The following is an 18,789-nucleotide window of genomic DNA, read 5'->3' on the forward strand; positions in this document are numbered from 1 at the left end:
CGACCCGGGCGCCGACACCGAGGGGGTGCGGCCGCCCGCAGCCGCAGGTCCCGCTGCGGGGGTGACAGGCCGGGCGCACGACCGGGCATAGCCGCGCCCAGGAACACCGCAGCGCCGCCGGCAGCCGGGGCCCCTCGGGCTGGCGGGTGCCCGGGTGACGCTGGGGGCTCTCGCCCCCGCCGCTCGCCCCGGTTCCGGCCGCGGCCGCCCCTCCCTCGCCGGGCGGGCGCGTCACGCGCGGTCGCCGTGGTTTCCGGGTCGCACATGAAGGCGGAAGCCCCTGGCGGAGGCCGCCGCCGCCGCTCTCGGTAGGTGGCTGGGGCGGCGGCGGGGGGGCGGAGAGGGAGCCTAGGCCCCCGGTTGGGCCGCCCGGTGCTCCCGGGGAGGCGGCGCTCCCCAGTCGGCTCCGGCAGCGGCCTTACCCGTTCCCTCAGGGGGGCCGAGCGAGCCCCGCGGCCGCGTGCGGAAGCCTATCCTGGCTCGGCCCCTCGGGACGAGCCCCGAGCGGGTGAGGCGGTGTCCCGCTCCCCCCAGCGATGCCCAGTGGCGGGGACGTGGGGGCGAGGGCCCGCCCGGTGCAACGGCCAGAGCGGGGGCGGGGGTCAGCGCGGCAGGCACCGGAGCAGGGTCTGCCAGCCCCGCTGCCAGCTGCACGGCCGCTCTGGTCCCAGCGAGGCCAAGGCCGCCCCTTGCCAAGGCCCTGCCACCCACACGAAGCACCGAGGCCACCCCAGCTAGGCCACGGCCCTGCTGCCTGCGTGAAGGCCCTGAGGATGCCCTGGCGAGGTCGAGGCCAAGACCCACGTCCCTGCACAAAGCTGCCTAGGCTGCCCGCATGGGAGGTGGGATGAGCAAGTGGGAGGATATGGGGTGTCAGGACCTGCAAAGGCATTTTCAACAGGGGAAGAGAAAGCAGAACCAGAAGCGTGCTTGACCTGGCTTTCACCTCTTCATCACAGGGTCAGCCTAGAGTCACGCTGTCTCTTCTAATGATGTGCAACTCCAGGTAGCCTTCCCCTGCAGAGAAAACTGCTCATTCTGAGTTCCTGATGGGGAATTGTATAAGTTACAGGGAGAAAAAAAAACACCCCACAGATCCCTGCAGGAACAAAATTAATGTGGTGAATAATATGAATGAACTAATGTTTGATACAGAAATCAGAGCTGGAACGTGCAAGAAGAGCCCTTTGCTGTCTTCCAGGTCACATAATTGTTGTATTTGGCACAGAATTAATTACTTTCTAAGTTTTTTTTCCTCCTTGTATTTTAGGCTATTAAAAATTCATGATGTGGTTTAAGCAGTTCAACAAAGCAGGTTCAAGTCTTGCCAACTAGCTGAGTCTCTCAAGATTCATAGAACATATACCACTGGCTAATTTATAAACTGTCAATTTTGGCATAGTTATTACTTGGAGAGCTTGATCCTGTAGAAGCTTCATTTTAAAAAGTGTTATTGTTGTTTATTATGGAAAAGACTTCAGGATTTTTGAGGGGCTTTCTAAGAGTTCTTGGTATAATTAAAACAATTCTGTCAAAATAACATATTTGTCACAGATTTACCAGATCTATCTAGACATAGAACTAAACACTACCTCCTGATTCTGGAAAAGCTGGAGCCTTAATTGTAGGCCACTTATTTTTAGGGTAAGCAGGTACACCCTGCCTGAATATAGTTGGTTGACACTCCTTCCTTCAAACACAAGCAGCCACTCCATCCAAACCAGAACATGACTATTGAAAGACTCAGATGAAAAGCAAATCTTGTTTCAAGATTAGGAACAAGAGAAAAAAAAATAGTAAGAGATAATCAAACTCTTAAAAGATGATGAAGCCATAAGAGAAAGCATTTTAGTACTGTATTGAATTTTTGTTTTCCTTATTACAATTTCTTGGTAGCATTTGGGCCACAGGTCACCTCCCAAAATGCACCATAGAAAACTTTACAATTCTGTGAATTTGAGTAAGTGGCAAATTACTTGTAGATAAGGCAAAATACTCAAGTTAGAAAGCTCGTAGTCTTTAGGTTATGCTACTGTTCATGGGGAAAAAATCTTTTAAAATATTTATATATTTAAATATAGATACATTTCATGTGAGTTTTGCCATATACATATTAAATATGAGATGTTTTATTCTCAATGTGTCTTAGAAATAACTTGTAATAGGCATGGAAAAAAACCCAAAACAGGTGTTTGCTTCTGAAAAGAGCAAATGCCAAAATTTCTGAGACAGCATAGTTTGCAAAAGCTGTTTCCCAAACCACACCTTTTGGTTTCCTCCCACACTTCAAGTATACTACTAATGGTAGAAACTGAAAATGGCTCAGAAATTCAGCCTAGATGGATGTGCTTGCATATTTCCATTAGTGACTTAAAGAAAGATGGTGTGTATAGACCTAGCAAAAGCATCTCATCATTTGATGAGTGTTCAAAATTAATGCTGAGATATTATATACTACCAGATGTCTTCGTTTCTTTTTTTTTGTGGGGACCTCGGTCAAAAGGAGTTGTTTGGGTTGTTTCCCATATTTGTAGAAGGATCCTCAAGTGAAGTGGTATTTCAGGAAGTTGGTTGGTTGTTTTTTTTTTTTTGCACAGTTGTGAATGCATAGAGGGATAATTCTGAAAGAAGCACTGCTGAGCAAAGCTTCTGTTTTTCCTTCACCTTCTTCCCTTTTTCTTCAAAAAGCATGAAACTGGCTTAAGTCTTGTCTACACAAAATGGTGTACTCAATTGTCTTCCATGTAGCAAATAGTCTTACAAGTGCCCACTACAAATTATTATATAGTTGGTGAATTATTCCAGTATTTGCACTCCAGTTAGAATGAACAATAGTTTTGCTTTTCAATTTACATTGTTTGTGGCCTCACATCTGTTTTCTGAACTATTTTGGCAGGCACCCAGCTGCATCCCCACTCTGCACACTCCCTGACTAGTTGAACTATTTGTTCGTGTGCCCTCTGCCCTGTTAAAATCGTGGCTTATAGCCAGGTTCTGCCTATTTGCATTTGCAACCCCTGAGAGTCATCATAACTAGCATTTTGCTTTAGTCTTGTATCTTGTCTTCTTGTTAGGCTTTCAGCTGAAGCCTGGCTTAGATCCTAATTCATGGTACCCCCTAGGGAGAGATCAAGGTGTGGGAAGCCTTAGGGCACAGATTTTAAACTTCCTTCAGTACACTAAGGCTTTTAAGGGTCTAATCTATTTGGATCACAATCAGCATGCCATACTGGTTGTTCTGTATTAGGAAAAAAGCTATTAGGAAGGTGGCCTGCAAGAAAGAGGACAGAGCTGCAACTGAGGAGCATCAGCAAACTTTAAGAATGGAACCACATACATTTCAATAGCAAAAGTGAAGTCACACACCTGGGTCAGAGTAACTCCGTATATCAGAGCAGGCTGGAGACAAGCCTGGCTAGAAGCTTTGCAAGAAGAGAGCCTGGGGGTCCCAATGAGCAGCAAGTTGAATACGATTCCTCCAATAGGGGCCAGCTTCATACTGGGCTGTGTTAGCAGGACCATAGCCATGGGAATGGGAAATTATTATTTCCCACTCTATTCAGTGCTTATAAGCCCACAAAACCTGAATACCATGCCCAGCTTTGAGCTCCATGCTGAAAGAAAAACCTGTGAGTTCAGTGGAGGACCACCATACAGGGCAGGAGCATGTACAAGGAGATACAAGCACATGCAAGGCAAGAAGGCTGGGTTAGTTCAATACAGAGAAGAAAAGGCTAAGGGGAGAGCCAGTTGCCATTTTTTAAGCCATCTAATGGGTACAGGAAAATTTAGAGCCAAACTCTTCTTTGTGGTGCACAGTGCCACGGGTGAGAGGCAAGTGTCACAAATTGCAGGAAACGAAATTCAGACGGATAAAGAAGAAAACAAATTTGATGGTTAAGTACTCAGTTTTCTGATTATCGATAAGGATGGAGATTCCGCACTTGACTAGACAAGGCTCTCGGCATCCTGACCCGATTTTGAAGTTCTCCCGGTTTCGAGCAGGAGATTGGACTAGAGACTTCCCAAGTTTCTTTCCAGCCTAAATTATTCCACAATTCTAAGAAAACATGGGACCCCCACCAAGCTTGAACCACCTGTCCATATGGCAGTAAGCTAAACAGATTTGGATACCCAACACCAGCAAGCTCTAGTTTATTTTGGGCACAGCTGATGCACAAGAAAAATATCACTATCTGCATAAGACACCTCTTTGTAGAGATGTAACTGACAGCCATGAGCTCTTCAATACAAAAATGTCTGAGTTTCCATAGAAACTAACTTGGATAATCCTTCCTGTATCCAGGCATTTCTCTACAGTAGAGAATCAAGGTTGTCAGCACAACTATACAAAAAACCCCCACACCACACACTAGTAAGCATCACTGTATGACATGGATGCTAGTCCTAGAAGGGGTGAATACTTGTCTAGGTGTGTACCATACCATGCAACACCAGTAATAGCAGCAGAATGCATCCAGGACATATGCCCTGACCCAGCTGCTTGGAAGTGCTCCCAGGTACAATGCAGATATATTCTTAGGGAAGCAGGACTCTGTTCTCAATCTCAGGAACTGTATGCTGTAAGCCGTACGAATTCCCACTCCTCAGAATGTTCTTTACTGGAGCAGCACACAAACACCTCGGTGTAACAATTGCTCTGCACTTAAAAATTCCAGTAGGACAGACACTGCATTCTCTTCTACCATATCTATTTTACCATGCCTTTAACTTTTCCTTTCCCCGTTCTAGTTGAGCCACTCTATTCCTGTAGTCTGTGTTCTTAAAAGGATGAGGATTTTCAGTGAGCACAAGAGCAAGCCAGCATACCAGTCTCTCACCATTTCACCATTTGAATGATCAAGCCACAGTCCATTCCCTCAATTCCTCCTGTCCCAGTGCCACCCTCCTCAGTCATAAACCACATATCTTTGCTGTGAAAGCAAGTATTCTGTCATTGATCAGAGAGGGGATTTTTGTTGAAAAACTGAACTACAACTCTTTTTATGTACAAATAAGCAATTATTTCAGTTGAATAGTCAGAAACCTCACTAAGACTTGTACTTTTTCATACAAGTAATCTGCAGAAGCATGTTGTGGTAATGGAGGTTGAATACAAGACAATCCCACAGAGCTATCAGCAAGCCACTGAGACACTGTAGCTTCCACTGTGTCCATAGCTTATTACAAGAGACCACTAGTGATACAGTGAACTTTGAATATAGTACAGGAAATAGAAGGAAATAGTAGATTTCCTTCACGCTCCCTCCATGTGTACCATTGCAAGGCATGGCTGCTTTCTCCTGGTTCCTAAACAGAATCCAGGCACAGAATATTGAAAGTTTAATTCTATTGAAAAAGAGCAGTCATGTCTTTCTAGGTACCTCTGAGGGTTTTGCTGTTTATGGGGGATTTTTTTGTTTTGTATTTTTAACTCCTTGATTTGAAGTGACCAAACACTGCCTGTCTTCCTACATTAGCATTGCCTATAGAAATGCATATACAATTACTGACCTCATATACCTCCTTCCTCTTTATGTACTGGGCACTCAATTGTAATACCCTACAATTAATTACTACATTAACCCATGTCCTCTAAAAGACAAATGCAAACCAACATAACTGCCGTCTCAAATACCTTGTGCTAAGAAAATCTCTAGTCTGATTTTCTCTGCAGTTTCAAAGTGGTTAGAACAAGGACTTGCCTTCCCTTGCTTCTGGAGACAGCATCCCACAGCACATAAGACAATACTTTTTATCTTTGCTACTGTTAAAGAAGCACAGCGAACGGAAAGAGTTCCTCATCTCTTCCACCTTAAGGTCAGCCACGCAATACTTGGCCACTGAATCCCACTGTTAACAGCAGACCAGCACTGAGAAATTTACACAAGAGGAGAGGAAAAAAAAAAGTATTACTCAGATTTCTAGGAACTTGGCTTAGTCATAGAGCAAGTTTCTCAATAACAGAAGTAAGAGAACAGAGAAGCCGTAAAAACATCCTACAAGCCCCCTTTGGTAGAGAGGCTCAGGATAGAGGGAACTTAGCTGCATGGTTCAAGGGACATTGCATTTATGTTAGCTAGCAAGGGCCTGCCTACAGCTCCTTCACTTAAAGGGACAGGTATGCCAGCCTGTGAAAATAGTCTCTCAAGCCCTAAAAGCCAGCAAAGTTTATGAGTGGTCAGGAAGGAAAAACAGTAAATAGAAGGTTTTCTGCAGCATGCAAGAAGCTGAACAAACCTGTTCTGTCCCTCCATTCAGAGCTGTACTGCTTGTGCTACGTTTAGCTTTTTTTTTTAAAGGACAATAAAGAGTAAGTAAAATACAAGTTTGAGGTGATGAGGTTAAATTATCTTCAGCTAAAAATATACAGAGATTATTCAGTAAAGTTCCTTGCTATTTTTAAGATGGATGGATACTTAAAAGGCATAACAATTCCTAGATACATTAACAGTCATTCCCCCCCACCCAGCTGGTACACCACACATAAAATAGCACACTTGCACTGGTTGGGGTACCAGATTTTTAGACAGTGACAAAGGCACAAAGCACACAGGAGAAAGGTCATAGTTAGACCACACAGCCTGAGAAGCAAGGCACCATACCAATACCCCTCCTCAGCAAATCTGTAGCCAACATTTAGAACAATATTCAGAGACATACACTAAACTATCAGCTCACCAAGCATACTGTATTTAATCCAGAAAACTTGAATACCAAAGCCACCTCACTTTTCTTTCAAAGCAGCCCACAACACAACTCCGCTAACCCTGCTTCAACAACCGCTCTTTGTAACTTCCTACCCACCCAACCCCAGCTGCTCCTTGTACAGCTATTACAAAGGTGAGGGCACTCAGTAATCAGCTAAGTGAATCTTGCTGGTCATCCCCCACAAGCCTTCCTTGTCTTAAAGGTCTTGTCTACCAGCTCCTAAGACTACCTAGGTACAAGTTAAGAGGCTTTTGGCTCAAAGAAGAGGACTTAACCACCTATGTCAGTCAGACATCATGGATTAATACCATAAATGCTCACCTTTAATTTTATAAGTAGGCAACAATTCATAAAAATCATAGCAGTGAGAATTTTTCTAGAGTAGTGTGTTACCACTAGTTAAAACTATGACAATAGGCATTCATACTTATTTATGAGCCTTGAAGCCCAATTTAGGAGAGTAGGGAGATACATGACAGGATATAGGTTCCCTGAGTGGCCACAGTGTAATTAAGAAACTTCATGTATCCATGTACAAAAAGAGCTTATGAGTGCTGGCAAGTTGTAGACCACATACACTGTACCTGCTCAGTAGTATTCCACCCTTTTTCCACAGCAGCATCAGTATTCAACCTACGCACCCAAAATTGGTTAGCAGCAAATAACTGTGGATGGCAAAATACTCACAGGTAGCTATACAGAGTGGTGAATTTCTGTATCATGGTGGCTCTGTGCTCCAAATGCACAAGGCAGCTCTTGTGTTGGTGTATGTGCAGGAGTGACCACCCTGAGGAGAGTCCAGCTCACCAATGACAGCCAAGATACAATTCAGGGGCAGAAGTTGAGAACAAGAAGTAGGGACTGCCAAAATTCAGAAAATAGAGTGTAGTAAAATACCTGTTGGCTCAGCTGTTGACTAGCCAAAAATCAGCTGTGGAGGATGGTTCAGCTGCACTCCCAGCATCTATGTTTGACCACGCTGGGCTTACCACAGGTCTGCTACAAGGGCTGGTTTGTTCAGCTATTGCTAACAGTTGTGGGATAATTCAATTCCATATCTAGTAGAACTAGCAGTGAGATAAATTCCCTGCAGATCTCCAAGACAGTCCCCTTTGTCACTGAAAGCTCTGCAGATACTAATGTTCATACAGGCTTCAGAATCCCTGAATTATTTCTATTTTTTTTTAAATTTACTCTCTTTCATAATACTATTTGATCTTCCTGGTTCCAGTTACCATATTTGTAAGACAGGATCCCTTCTGGGGCTTTACTTGCTGAAAGCTTCACCCCCTTTCAGTTCCTTTTTAAGATTATTTGGATACACAATGTATTCTGAATAGTAACTGTCTACAGTTATATTAATTAAAGGTAGATTTAAATAAAGGCTTCGCATGATTATACAGGTTTCCCACTCTACCCTGCATCTCTCTCTCTCTCTCTCTCTCTCTCTCTCTCGGGAAACCGCTTCTCCTACAATACATTTCTTTGCTAACACTTGTTACATGGGTTCAATGGCCTGTGTAGTTTAATATATCTCACTTATTTCTCCCTAGCCTCTCTTCCACCAGTGGCTACACAATATGACATGCTATAAAACTGCATCAGAGGTCATGGTGTTTCCCTTACCCAACAAAAGTCCTTGAATTCAGAAAATAGTTTATTTGTTACATTTACTTCTGCTTTTTGATGCAATGAATTTACTCTCATAGAGACTTATTTTGATATAGCTCTCTAAGTAGCTGAAAAGATGCATCCTTTTTTGGAGCATTAACCACATTAACTCTGGAGTGTTAACCACATTAAACCACATTAACAAAGTTAATGTGGTTTATCTGAATCTGTTCCTCATTTGGACCATATCTCACCCTACTTCATTTTTGCTGCGTCTGTTCCCTTCTAGTGAAATGGGAAATTTCTGATCAACATCTAGTAACACTCACTCCTTCACTTGCCTTTCTTACTATATTATCTCCCTTGCCTCAATCCATCACTGTTAGTATTCCCCAGGAGCAAATCAAATGATACAGTAATGTTTTGTCTGCTTCAAAAGCAGTCATCTTATTTCTAGGAAAAGCATCTACCTGTCATGAAAAATAATCCATTACTCATCTCTTCAGCTGATGATGGATAGTTTCCCCCATATAATCGACCTGAATGTGCTCCCTAGAAGGCTGTCTCATCAGAGCTCGTCTTCTGAGCTGGTTGTCTTGGTTTTGCTGGCAAAGAGCAGACAACCATTAATATGCTTTTTCAGGTTTTTTCTCCATCCCACTTACCATGCAATGCCACCTAGCATCCTTTTGCTTCGGACAGTGTAGGGTAACTTCCCTCAGGCAGAACAATAAATAATTTCATATTTATTTCTTGGTGTCATCCAGATATCTCCTTCCTCACTGACCATACACAGAATACCTTGCTGTACTTTGAGAGATTTCCAATGCTGCATGCACTGTCTATGGCTGGCACAATTAAACAATGGTTCCATTTCTTCACTGTTTGTTTGGATTTGCTGGATTTGTTCTGCTTTTGCTTCTCTGATAACTGCTGATGACTGCTGATAACCCCTTGTGACTCTCCCTTGTGCCACTAAGCTATTTCCCAGGCTGCTGGCGGAGAGGCTATTATAACTGTGTCTTAAGCAGCCATATCAGCTAAGTTATTTCCTTTTGCTAATGCATTTTTTTTAATGTGCTCTGACAACTGGATAGAGTCTAAGAGCTCTAACTGCTACAACTTCTGATGTTCTTCAAAGACAACGGAAAGGGTAAATTACAGGATGGTAGAAGAGGACTCATGAGATTTTGAGAGCTTAAGCATAGACATGAAACACAATCACTTCCAGCTAGCTTTTTACAGGTGTTTCCCCATGTGCCATAGGGGACCTTTCTACAGTGTCAATGGCAGCCCTAGAAAAAGGTACAGGATAGCCCTCTACAGTGCCTACGCTGGAGGAAATACCCTCTCTCTGTAGGGAATCATGGTGAAATGAAAAGCAGTGGTGCATGCTAGCTTGAAGTTGTCACAATAAAGAAACTTACTTTGAAGCCTACAGTTTAATATAGTATTTTATAGAATAATAGATGGAAATGTGCTCAGCTAAGGAAAATGAAAAAGCAAAGACAGGGAGCTTTCAGATTCTGGGGTAAAATATCAAGAGAAAGAGTGAAGGTGCAATTTATATTGCAGCAAAATTGTCTGAGGATATTAGGCAACTTGGAATTTGGCAAAAATTATGTCAGTTTTGTTCTTTGTTATAAATTATGCAGAAATGCAAACTAAACAAGGGGTTCTGGTAATGGGTTGGGAAGTGAAACTCTTGCTAAGAAAAAAAATATCCCCACATGCTACATACTCTGACTCTTGGACTGAAAACCCAAGAGTCAGAATACTTGTTTGAAAAGCCATGTTCTGCCAGTTTGGTGTGCTGATATACACCTGTCTATTTCCAGTATCATCATTCAGAATAATTTCTTCAGGGTAGAACTGTCTCTCCATTGACTGAAGAGTTGGTTTGATTTATTTTCTGTGACAGGCGGGGTTCAGAGGACCATTCGTAAAGCAAAAGGCACAAACCTTTGCTGATTCTGTTGTCTCACAGATTTCATTCTGCTACAGCTGGTGGCTGAGCATTTCTGCCTGGGATGGCGGAGGATCAGGAGCTGACTCAGCCACACAAAGCTCAACTTGAGCCCTCCCTTCAGCAGCGCACCAGCAACACATACCGCAGTGCAGAGCACTCTCAGGCCTTGCTCAGTGGCTTGGTATCTCTCCGAGACAGCAGCATCCTCTTCGATGTAGTTCTGGTAGTGGAAGAGAAACCTATTGAGGCTCATCGCATACTTCTAGCTGCATCCTGTGACTATTTCAGGTACACTTCAGTACAGCAGTAACAAGCATGTGTCTGAATGTTACTCAAACCGGCAACATCCAAATCTTCTGTCTTGGCACACTGCTTCTGGATGTAAAATTAGACCCATAAGATGGAGCTGAATGTGTTTCAAAATACTAAGTATGGCTTTATTCATCTCTCTGTTATTTCTCTACAGAAATAAAGCTCTTGTTCCTGCACACTGAGCTTACCTCCACTAAATTCACTGCCTGTGGTACTTGGAGGTATATAAAGAGGAGGGACTATCTGAACAGGCGTCTTCTGCATAAATGCACTCTGGGTGGCTTTTAACATATCCTTAGCATTGTAAGACTTTGCTCATTGTGGTGATCATTTCATAATACACAAAAAGTCACTGGAAGTGGGTCAGTCCTCTGTTACGTGCCTATAGTATGACTCGCTATCCATTAAATCAGGCACTCCCCTGGTCAATTTGACTAACAGTTTCTTGAACTGACTTTATTTTCATAGAACAAACAAACAAATCCCAAGGCAATCCAGACAAACTTCTAACTGGAGGAAGAACTGCTCTAGCTTAGAAAAAATTCCTACAGTCCCAAGTTCCTTTGTTTTTCCTCTTCCCCCACACCCAGAGTATCTGCTTCTGACCACTGACTATCCATAGGTACTGGGTCTGTATTTAAGTCCTTCAGCTGTGAATCATACCTTTCAGATGGCCCCTACTGTTTTCCTGCAGAATGAAGAATATTACTTTCTTAGGTCCTAAAGGCCTGTACTCTTTGTATCATTGGCTTAGAGAAGAGTTAATCCCATAAAAGTGTCTGGCTAGGTTTTTATCTTTCTGAATATTTTTTATGTTCCCAGGACAACGTTAAGATAAGCAAACTGAAAATAGCTTCAATGCAAATCTGCCATAGCATGTGCCATTGTCTTTTTTACAGAGGAATGTTTGCAGGAGGACTGAGAGAGATGGAACAAGAAGAAGTTCATATTCATGGCATCTCCTACAATGCAATGTGTAAAATCTTGAACTTCATTTACACTTCTGAGCTGGAACTCAGTGTGAACAGTGTACAGGAAACCTTAGCTGCAGCCTGTCAGCTTCAGGTGAGGTACTGGGAGATGTGACAAAAAAGAAGCAAGAAACAAAAGCAACAGTGAAAGAAACAGAAATCATGGATATCTGGTTAGATGGAGGGTTAGGGGGTGAATAAGAGCATGGGTCTGATGAGAAGAATTTCTTTGGGATGCTGTATCCACTGGAACTAACTATGGAAAGGTAGGAACAATGAATGGCACATCTCATTTGTGCCAATGGTTCTATTACTTATAAACATTTACCATTTAATCTAGAGGACTATTTTATATAGCACTCACTTCCACTGATCTGCTTATGAAAGCTTCCCTGAAATAGAATACCTCTGGCCTATGGTAAAGGACAGGGCTTGCTGCTCAGAAATTGTTGTGCTGCTCAAGATCTTCCCCAGATTGAGTCCACAGGCACATAACCTCCCCTGACCCCGTCACTACAGGAAATCCTACCACTATGGTTTCTGCACTAAGTGCAGAGTTCATGTGCCTTTAACACAAGTTTTTTTCTCTCATTTCCCCTGCAGCTAACCGCTGCACAAGGCTGTGGTACTAAATCTTACACTTTATGAGTGCTTGCTTTAGTTGGTTTCTACAGACTTAGCACCACTTTGTTAGCAGAGTGGCTCTTGGACAGCAGTTAGTTAGTTATTTGCCAGTAGTCTCTCCTGCCAGATACAACTTCAAATTGCATTCAGAAGACAACACTAAATTTCAATTTTCCTTTCAAATGGCTTCCTGTGCTCTTGAGTGATGCAGATATATTTGTTACAGATACAATCTTTGATACAGTATGACTATAGTGCTCTGGAAGAACAATTATGGAGTGACTGTAAACCTGGCTTTCACCATGTGCTCCATGCCTTCCGTTTTCATGACTGCCTCCCAGGCAGCCTGCAGCTTGGTGCCATGCTAACAAACCAGGCAGCCTGGCTGTCCCATGTCCTATGTGTCTTGGAAGACACATTGCTGCTTGCAGTATAGTATGGCTAGAAGATCTGTATTATATTCATCTACGTACCCATGTTGAGTTCTTTTTCTCTGGAGAAAGGTGAATTGGGCGCAAGTGAACATGGTGATCAGACTGTGAGGAGAGCAGTTGTCTTGTGGACAACTTTCTTACAGTCATCCCAGGCTTCTGTCACCTGTCTCTTGAGTGTGAGGCAAGTGGTGTCTGAAATGAAAAATATCTCTCTCTTGCAGATTCCAGAAGTCATTAAGTTCTGTTGTGATTTTCTCATGTCCTGGGTAGACGAAGAGAACATCCTTGATGTATACAGACTAGCTGACCATTATGACTTGAGACATTTGAGTGATCAGCTGGACTCCTACATTTTGAAGAACTTTGCAGCTTTCTCAAGGACACAAGTGTATCGACAGCTACCCTTGCAGAAGGTCTACTCCCTTCTCAGCAGCAACCGTTTGGAGGTTAACTATGAGTTTGAAGTTTATGATGGTGCACTCTTTTACCATTATTCTCCAGAGCAACTGGAGACAGATCAGGTGTCCCTGATGGAGCCCCTTAAGCTACTTGAGACAGTTCGTTTTCCTCTGATGGAACCCCAGATCCTGCAAAGGCTTCATGACAAATTAAGTCCATGTCCTTTAAAAGATACAGTCGCAGATGCATTAATGTACCACAAGAATGAATGTCTTCAGCCAATGCTTCAGAGCTCCCAGACACAGCTGAGATCAGAGTTCCAGTGTGTAGTGGGATTTGGAGGGATGCATTCTACTCCATCCATTGTCCTCAGTGATCAAGCCAAGTATCTGAACCCCTTGTTGGGAGAGTGGAGGCACTTTACAGCTGCACTAGCCCCCAGAATGTCCAACCAAGGGATTGCTGTTCTCAATAATTTTGTATATTTAATTGGCGGAGACAACAATGTAAGTGGTTTTCGAGCAGAGTCAAGGTGTTGGAGGTAAGATAAGGATAATCCTGCTATTATTTTTATTACCACCCTGTTGCCCATCTCTGAGTCAGTAAGCCAGTAGCACAGTGTGTACGCTTGCTAGCCAAAAGATTAGGAACTGAGCAGGGGCCTCACTGAAAGAAAACACAAGAAATAAAGAAATGAGCCTCATAGTAACAGGAAGCTTCCAGCAATGCCTATGGGACAAAGCCAAGCCTGACAGGGTAGAAACAGCTACTCATTCAAGAGTATTACATGTGCTACTTTCTGCCTTGTTGGAGGGGCGAAGTATTAAAGGTGTAGGAAGCAGTAATGAACCTAGAACCCTAGATTGTCTAGATGTTCTTGACTAGGATTTTCTAGAAGTCCTCTGTGTGTAGTTTTGGTCTCAATACAAAGGGATTTAGCTACCAAAAAGGGTTTTTAAATAAAATGCTATTACTGGTTGATTTTCAATAACTTTTGTGCACAATAGCAGCATTCCAGGGTCCTCTTATATTCTTCTGCGCCAGGGAGAAGAGCAGGAGGAAGAATCAGGTTTAGACCTTCATGCCCATTACATTACAAAACCAGATATAAACCCATTTGTCTTTATATTGTGGTCATTTTTACTAGTTTTAGCTGAGTATCCCTTATTTTATGGCATGCATAGTTTCACTTCACAACCAGTTTTCTTTGTAATTAAAATTTCCAGAGCAGATAGGTATTTTGATCTGAAAGTGAATCATGAGGTTCACTTTGAGCAGCAGATATTGGGGGAAAAGAATCAAAGAACCCACCACATATTTATGCCTTTCTTGGACTCTTGAAGATCCAGATTCAGTCTTTGTGCTATTTTTAGACTGGTTTACCTTGTAGAATGGCTTTGTGCAAGCAGAAATTTTGATATATAACCTGACAGCAGTGTATAAGATAATGGAAAACCTAGGCTTTTATAGCATGATTATGTCAGCTAAAATACATCTTATAAAAATAGAATAAAACAACTTTGCTTGTAATAAAAAGCTGACAAGGCCAAATTTCACTCCTCTTACAGCTGAGCTCAATTTCAGCCAAAGACAGTACAGTAACCCACATCTGTGGTGCTATCTGGTATTCCAGCAATGATTCTGTGGCTGTATGAGTAACTTTCTTTGATCCCATTCTTTTACAAGGTATGACCCGCGACACAACAAATGGTTCCAGATCCAGTCCCTACAGCAAGAGCATGCTGACCTCAGTGTTTGTGTTGTGGACAACTACATATATGCCGTCGCAGGCCGAGATTACCATGAAGACCTGAGGGAAGTGGAGAGGTATGACCCTAAAAGCAACACTTGGGAATACGTGACACCTCTGAAGAAGGAGGTAAGGAGTGCATTAGCCACACACACTGCTACAGTTCCCCAATTCCTGATTTAATCTTTTTAGATGCTTTTCTCATGTGTAGCTCTAAATTTGCTGATATTCAGATGGGAAACAGCAGCCTTGGTATATGGGATAAATGAATATCAAGAAAGGAGAATAATAATATATGCAAATTACATTTTGAGGTTAAATGCTTATTCTTCCTGTTTTCTTGTTGTTTTCCCCTGCACCTTTATTGTGTTAATTCTTAAAACCATTTAAGACTGAACCTCTGGGAACAGGAAGTTCCCATTCCTCCTAGGCAGGGAAACTATGAGACACAGTAGTACAAGCTTCTCACTTACAGTCCTGACAACATGCTTTACTCCTGATCAGAAGAGATAATGCCCCAGTAAAGAGGTACATCCGTTTCTATAGACTACTTAGTTCCTGGACACAGAACTGAGATTGGGTAACAAGTTCTGGTGACAACAGCTTATGTGATGCAGAATCACATCTCAGTCAGCTAACGTAAGACCATTACTCATTTGAAATACGTGAGTGAATAGCTGTCTTTTGTCATCAGTACCATTTATCCTTCTAGAACAGCAATTGCCAAACCAGCAGTCGTGACCCCAGGAACCAGGAAATGGCGTAGTGACATGGGAATTGGGCTTATGAGTGGCAGAGTTTGTTCTAAGTTCTAATACTGGTAAAAAAGCATTTCCATTTTCAGGTTAAAAGTGTTGCAAAGGAGGAAGATACAAACAACTAATACAAACAACTGCTTGATGAATCTTGGTTAGGGAAGAAAACTAAAATCCTGAGTAATCTTTCAAGAAACTATGCTGATTTCTACTACAGCTTTTAAAAGCTTTGGGTCAAGTGACCAGCACAAAATAATATTTGTGATTTCATAATGCCTCTCAGTTGAGAATCTCAGGACACCTTAAAAATATAAATAGTACTGCCATTTTACAAAAGGGATGCAGAGGCAGAAGAGGATAAACAGCTTGCATGAGGTCACAAATAATAAATGTTTGTCAATGCTGAGAATATAAAAAGCCTTAAGATCCAACTGAGTGCTACTAAGTAGGATATCTTGCATTCCTGATAATGATGCTTGTATAAGAAAAATCTCCAACAGAAAGGCTTCCAAGTAGACTAGGGAGAAAAGTAATAGTATGAATAATCTTCTAATGAAGGAACAATAAAGAATGAGAACCCACTGCAGTTCTGGAAGTTTTAGAAATTCTAGTGTATGTCCTTCAGAAATTCACACCTATGGCATAATCACCTAGAAAGGAATTGTCTGTAAGAAAATCCTTCCAGATGTTGCTATCTGCATAGCTCATGGAGGCTGTCACTCCCTTAATGTCTATTCCATACTTTGAAACTGGGAGAAATACATAAATCCAGACCTCAACCTCTTGCTTTCCCATATGGGGATACAGGTGTATGCACATGCTGGAGCAGCACTGGATGGGAAGATGTATATTACTTGTGGGAGGAGAGGAGAAGACTATTTGAAGGAGCTGCAATGTTATGACCCAAAGACTGACCGCTGGGACGTTTTAGCAGATGGTCCAGTGAGACGTGCTTGGCATGGGATGGCTGCACTGCTAGGAAAGCTCTATGTAATTGGAGGAAGCAACAATGATTCTGGCTACAGAAGGGATGTTCACCAGGTGAGAGCATGTCATACCTATGTCTTTCTTGGAAGAGTCTGTTTCTTACGGATGCTTGCACTCTGACATAATGTCTTTCTCCTGCTAAGTATGCAAATAAAACTGTCTGCCCAGCAACAGCAACTGCACCAGCTCTCCCCACTCAGTTGCAGAACTTGCAATCATTTATTTACTGCTGTCTTGAATGCACTGTCTAACCCACAAAGCATTAAAGCTCTAGCACTTGGAATTCTTACCAATTTTAAAACATCTTTGATGGATAACATTCATTGGCGTGCACATACCCAGTAAGTAGCACATCAACTAAATTTACTTTACATTGTCTTCTCACGTGCATTTTTTTCTAAGTCAAGGACTTTTGAATTACCAATGTGTAATTGCAGGAAGAGTTGTTAAGGATATGTCGGATGGCAATTGTATAATGCAATGAAATGTACAGTACCTGATGATAAGTCATGGCTGGAGAGAATTCTCTTGAGTCTTATTCCAGCTTCTAGAACTGCTAGAGACATTAAAAGAAGACACAAAAAGTAACTGCTCTTATAAAGCCAATGAAGATGGCAGAATTAAATCTAGCTGAAAAGTGTATCTGAATGATAAAAAGGTGCTTACAAATAAAAGCAGTTTGCCAAGTAGGTATCCAGTGAAATCTAAAACTTCCCAACATATGGTGCAAAGACAGCTTAGCAGATTTGTCATATTTGTATGTTCCAGCACATTTTTTTCTAATGCAAACAGATGCATTATGTCTGAGCTTATATTAGCATGTGTCCCCATCTCTTTCACTTTTGTATACGTTTTTTGAATGACGTACAGCTGTTACTCCAGCAGCAGGGTCAGAAGTTGTGATTCAAAGCTATATGGCAACTATGCACAGTTTTCTGCTGAGTTCTGTACTTCTACTACATAGTCATATGCTCTCTCCATTATCAACACCCTGTCAAAAGACTGATGATATTGCATGGCTTCCTAAATAGTTTGCCATATGGCCAGGCTCTGTCACTACGATACAAGTTCGACTTTGGCTCATCTCTTTCTTTTTTTTACAGGTTGCCTGCTATAGGCCAAGCACTGATCAGTGGACAAACGTATGTCCACTTCCTGCAGGACATGGAGAGCCAGGTATCGCGGTCTTGGACAACAGGATCTATGTCTTGGGAGGCAGATCCCACAACAGAGGAATCCGCATGGACTACGTCCACATTTATGATGCAGAGAGAGACTGTTGGGAGGAAGGACCCCAGTTGGAGGATGATATTTCTGGGATGGCTGCCTGCGTCCTCACTTTGCCCAGGGCTATCTTAATGGAAACAGAAAAATGGTTCTCAGAATGGCATACAGACCGCGTGAAGTATCACCTTGACTTTCCATCGGAAGTTATGAGCGTATCAGACTGGGAGGAATTTGACAATTCAAGTGAAGATTAGAAAATTTTAATATTTATTTTTTGCGAGTGGATAAGGAAATTAAGGCTTGGAGAAAATACTTAGAGATTTTATATGTCTTTCTTATATACATAAATCAGTATTTAAAGGTTTGAAAAATAAGTGTTCTGTACAAAATGCCATTCACAGTCAATATCTGCCCATCTGCAAGTGTTCTCTGCAAAATGCCACTTACAGTCAGTATCTGCCCAACTGCCAGAAAGCAGCATTTTTAAAGTAACCACAGAACTGCCATTTTCCCCCAGTTAAAGTATAGAGGTTCTTTTGCTTCGAAGGAGACTTTTCTCAACCTTCAGCATGGACAGAAAAAAAGGCACAGAAGGCTCAGCTTGACTAGCTGCTTTCCTTCCAGCTTTTAGCTTGAAATAGCTTTTTGAGATTATTTTTTTCCTTTTCTTTTTGGTAATAAAACTTCCTAGCCAGCTTAACACAGGAAGGTAACACCTAGTGTCTCCCTCCTGTGTCAGGTGTCAGACAGGTTTTTCAGCAAGATTGAACACACAGAAACGGGAACAGTAGCAAGAAAGTCTGAACCTTCATCTCATCTGGGCATGCAGCCATCTTTGTAACTGGGTTAGAGCCTGTGAACTGACACCCACTCCTGAACTTCTATACTGCAAGTTCTGTCAACACAGTGGAAAGAAGATTTCTAGAAAAAAAATCTCTGTACAGAGTATGACAATCTCATCATTCAACTGTCAGACACATTTGTTCACAAGCATAAATTAATAAATCCTTGTCAGAACTTTTTTCTTTTTGACTACTGT

The 18,789-nt window shown here is 42.4% G+C and overlaps 1 protein-coding gene across 3 annotated transcripts; it reads left to right on the plus strand.

Annotated features, from left to right (window-relative positions):
• The first annotated feature begins 11 nt into the window (after nucleotides 1–11).
• On the plus strand, nucleotides 12–18,789 carry KLHL22 (kelch like family member 22). 3 transcript variants are annotated; one of them, XM_072880591.1, is made up of 7 exons: nucleotides 12–308; nucleotides 10,244–10,579; nucleotides 11,503–11,668; nucleotides 12,854–13,572; nucleotides 14,718–14,910; nucleotides 16,344–16,577; nucleotides 17,627–18,789. In XM_072880591.1, the coding sequence occupies exons 2-7, from the start codon at nucleotides 10,353–10,355 to the stop codon at nucleotides 18,002–18,004; spliced, it is 1,917 nt and encodes a 638-aa protein (XP_072736692.1). In that variant the 5' UTR covers nucleotides 12–308; nucleotides 10,244–10,352; the 3' UTR covers nucleotides 18,005–18,789. The 3 variants fall into 3 exon arrangements, with proteins under 3 accessions (XP_072736692.1, XP_072736690.1, XP_072736691.1); XM_072880589.1 differs by having other exon boundaries at nucleotides 10,310–10,579; XM_072880590.1 differs by having other exon boundaries at nucleotides 10,327–10,579.

This window comes from Ciconia boyciana, chromosome 15, assembly GCF_034638445.1.
Source record: "Ciconia boyciana chromosome 15, ASM3463844v1, whole genome shotgun sequence".
In the NCBI taxonomy this organism is placed as follows: Eukaryota; Metazoa; Chordata; class Aves; order Ciconiiformes; family Ciconiidae; genus Ciconia; species Ciconia boyciana.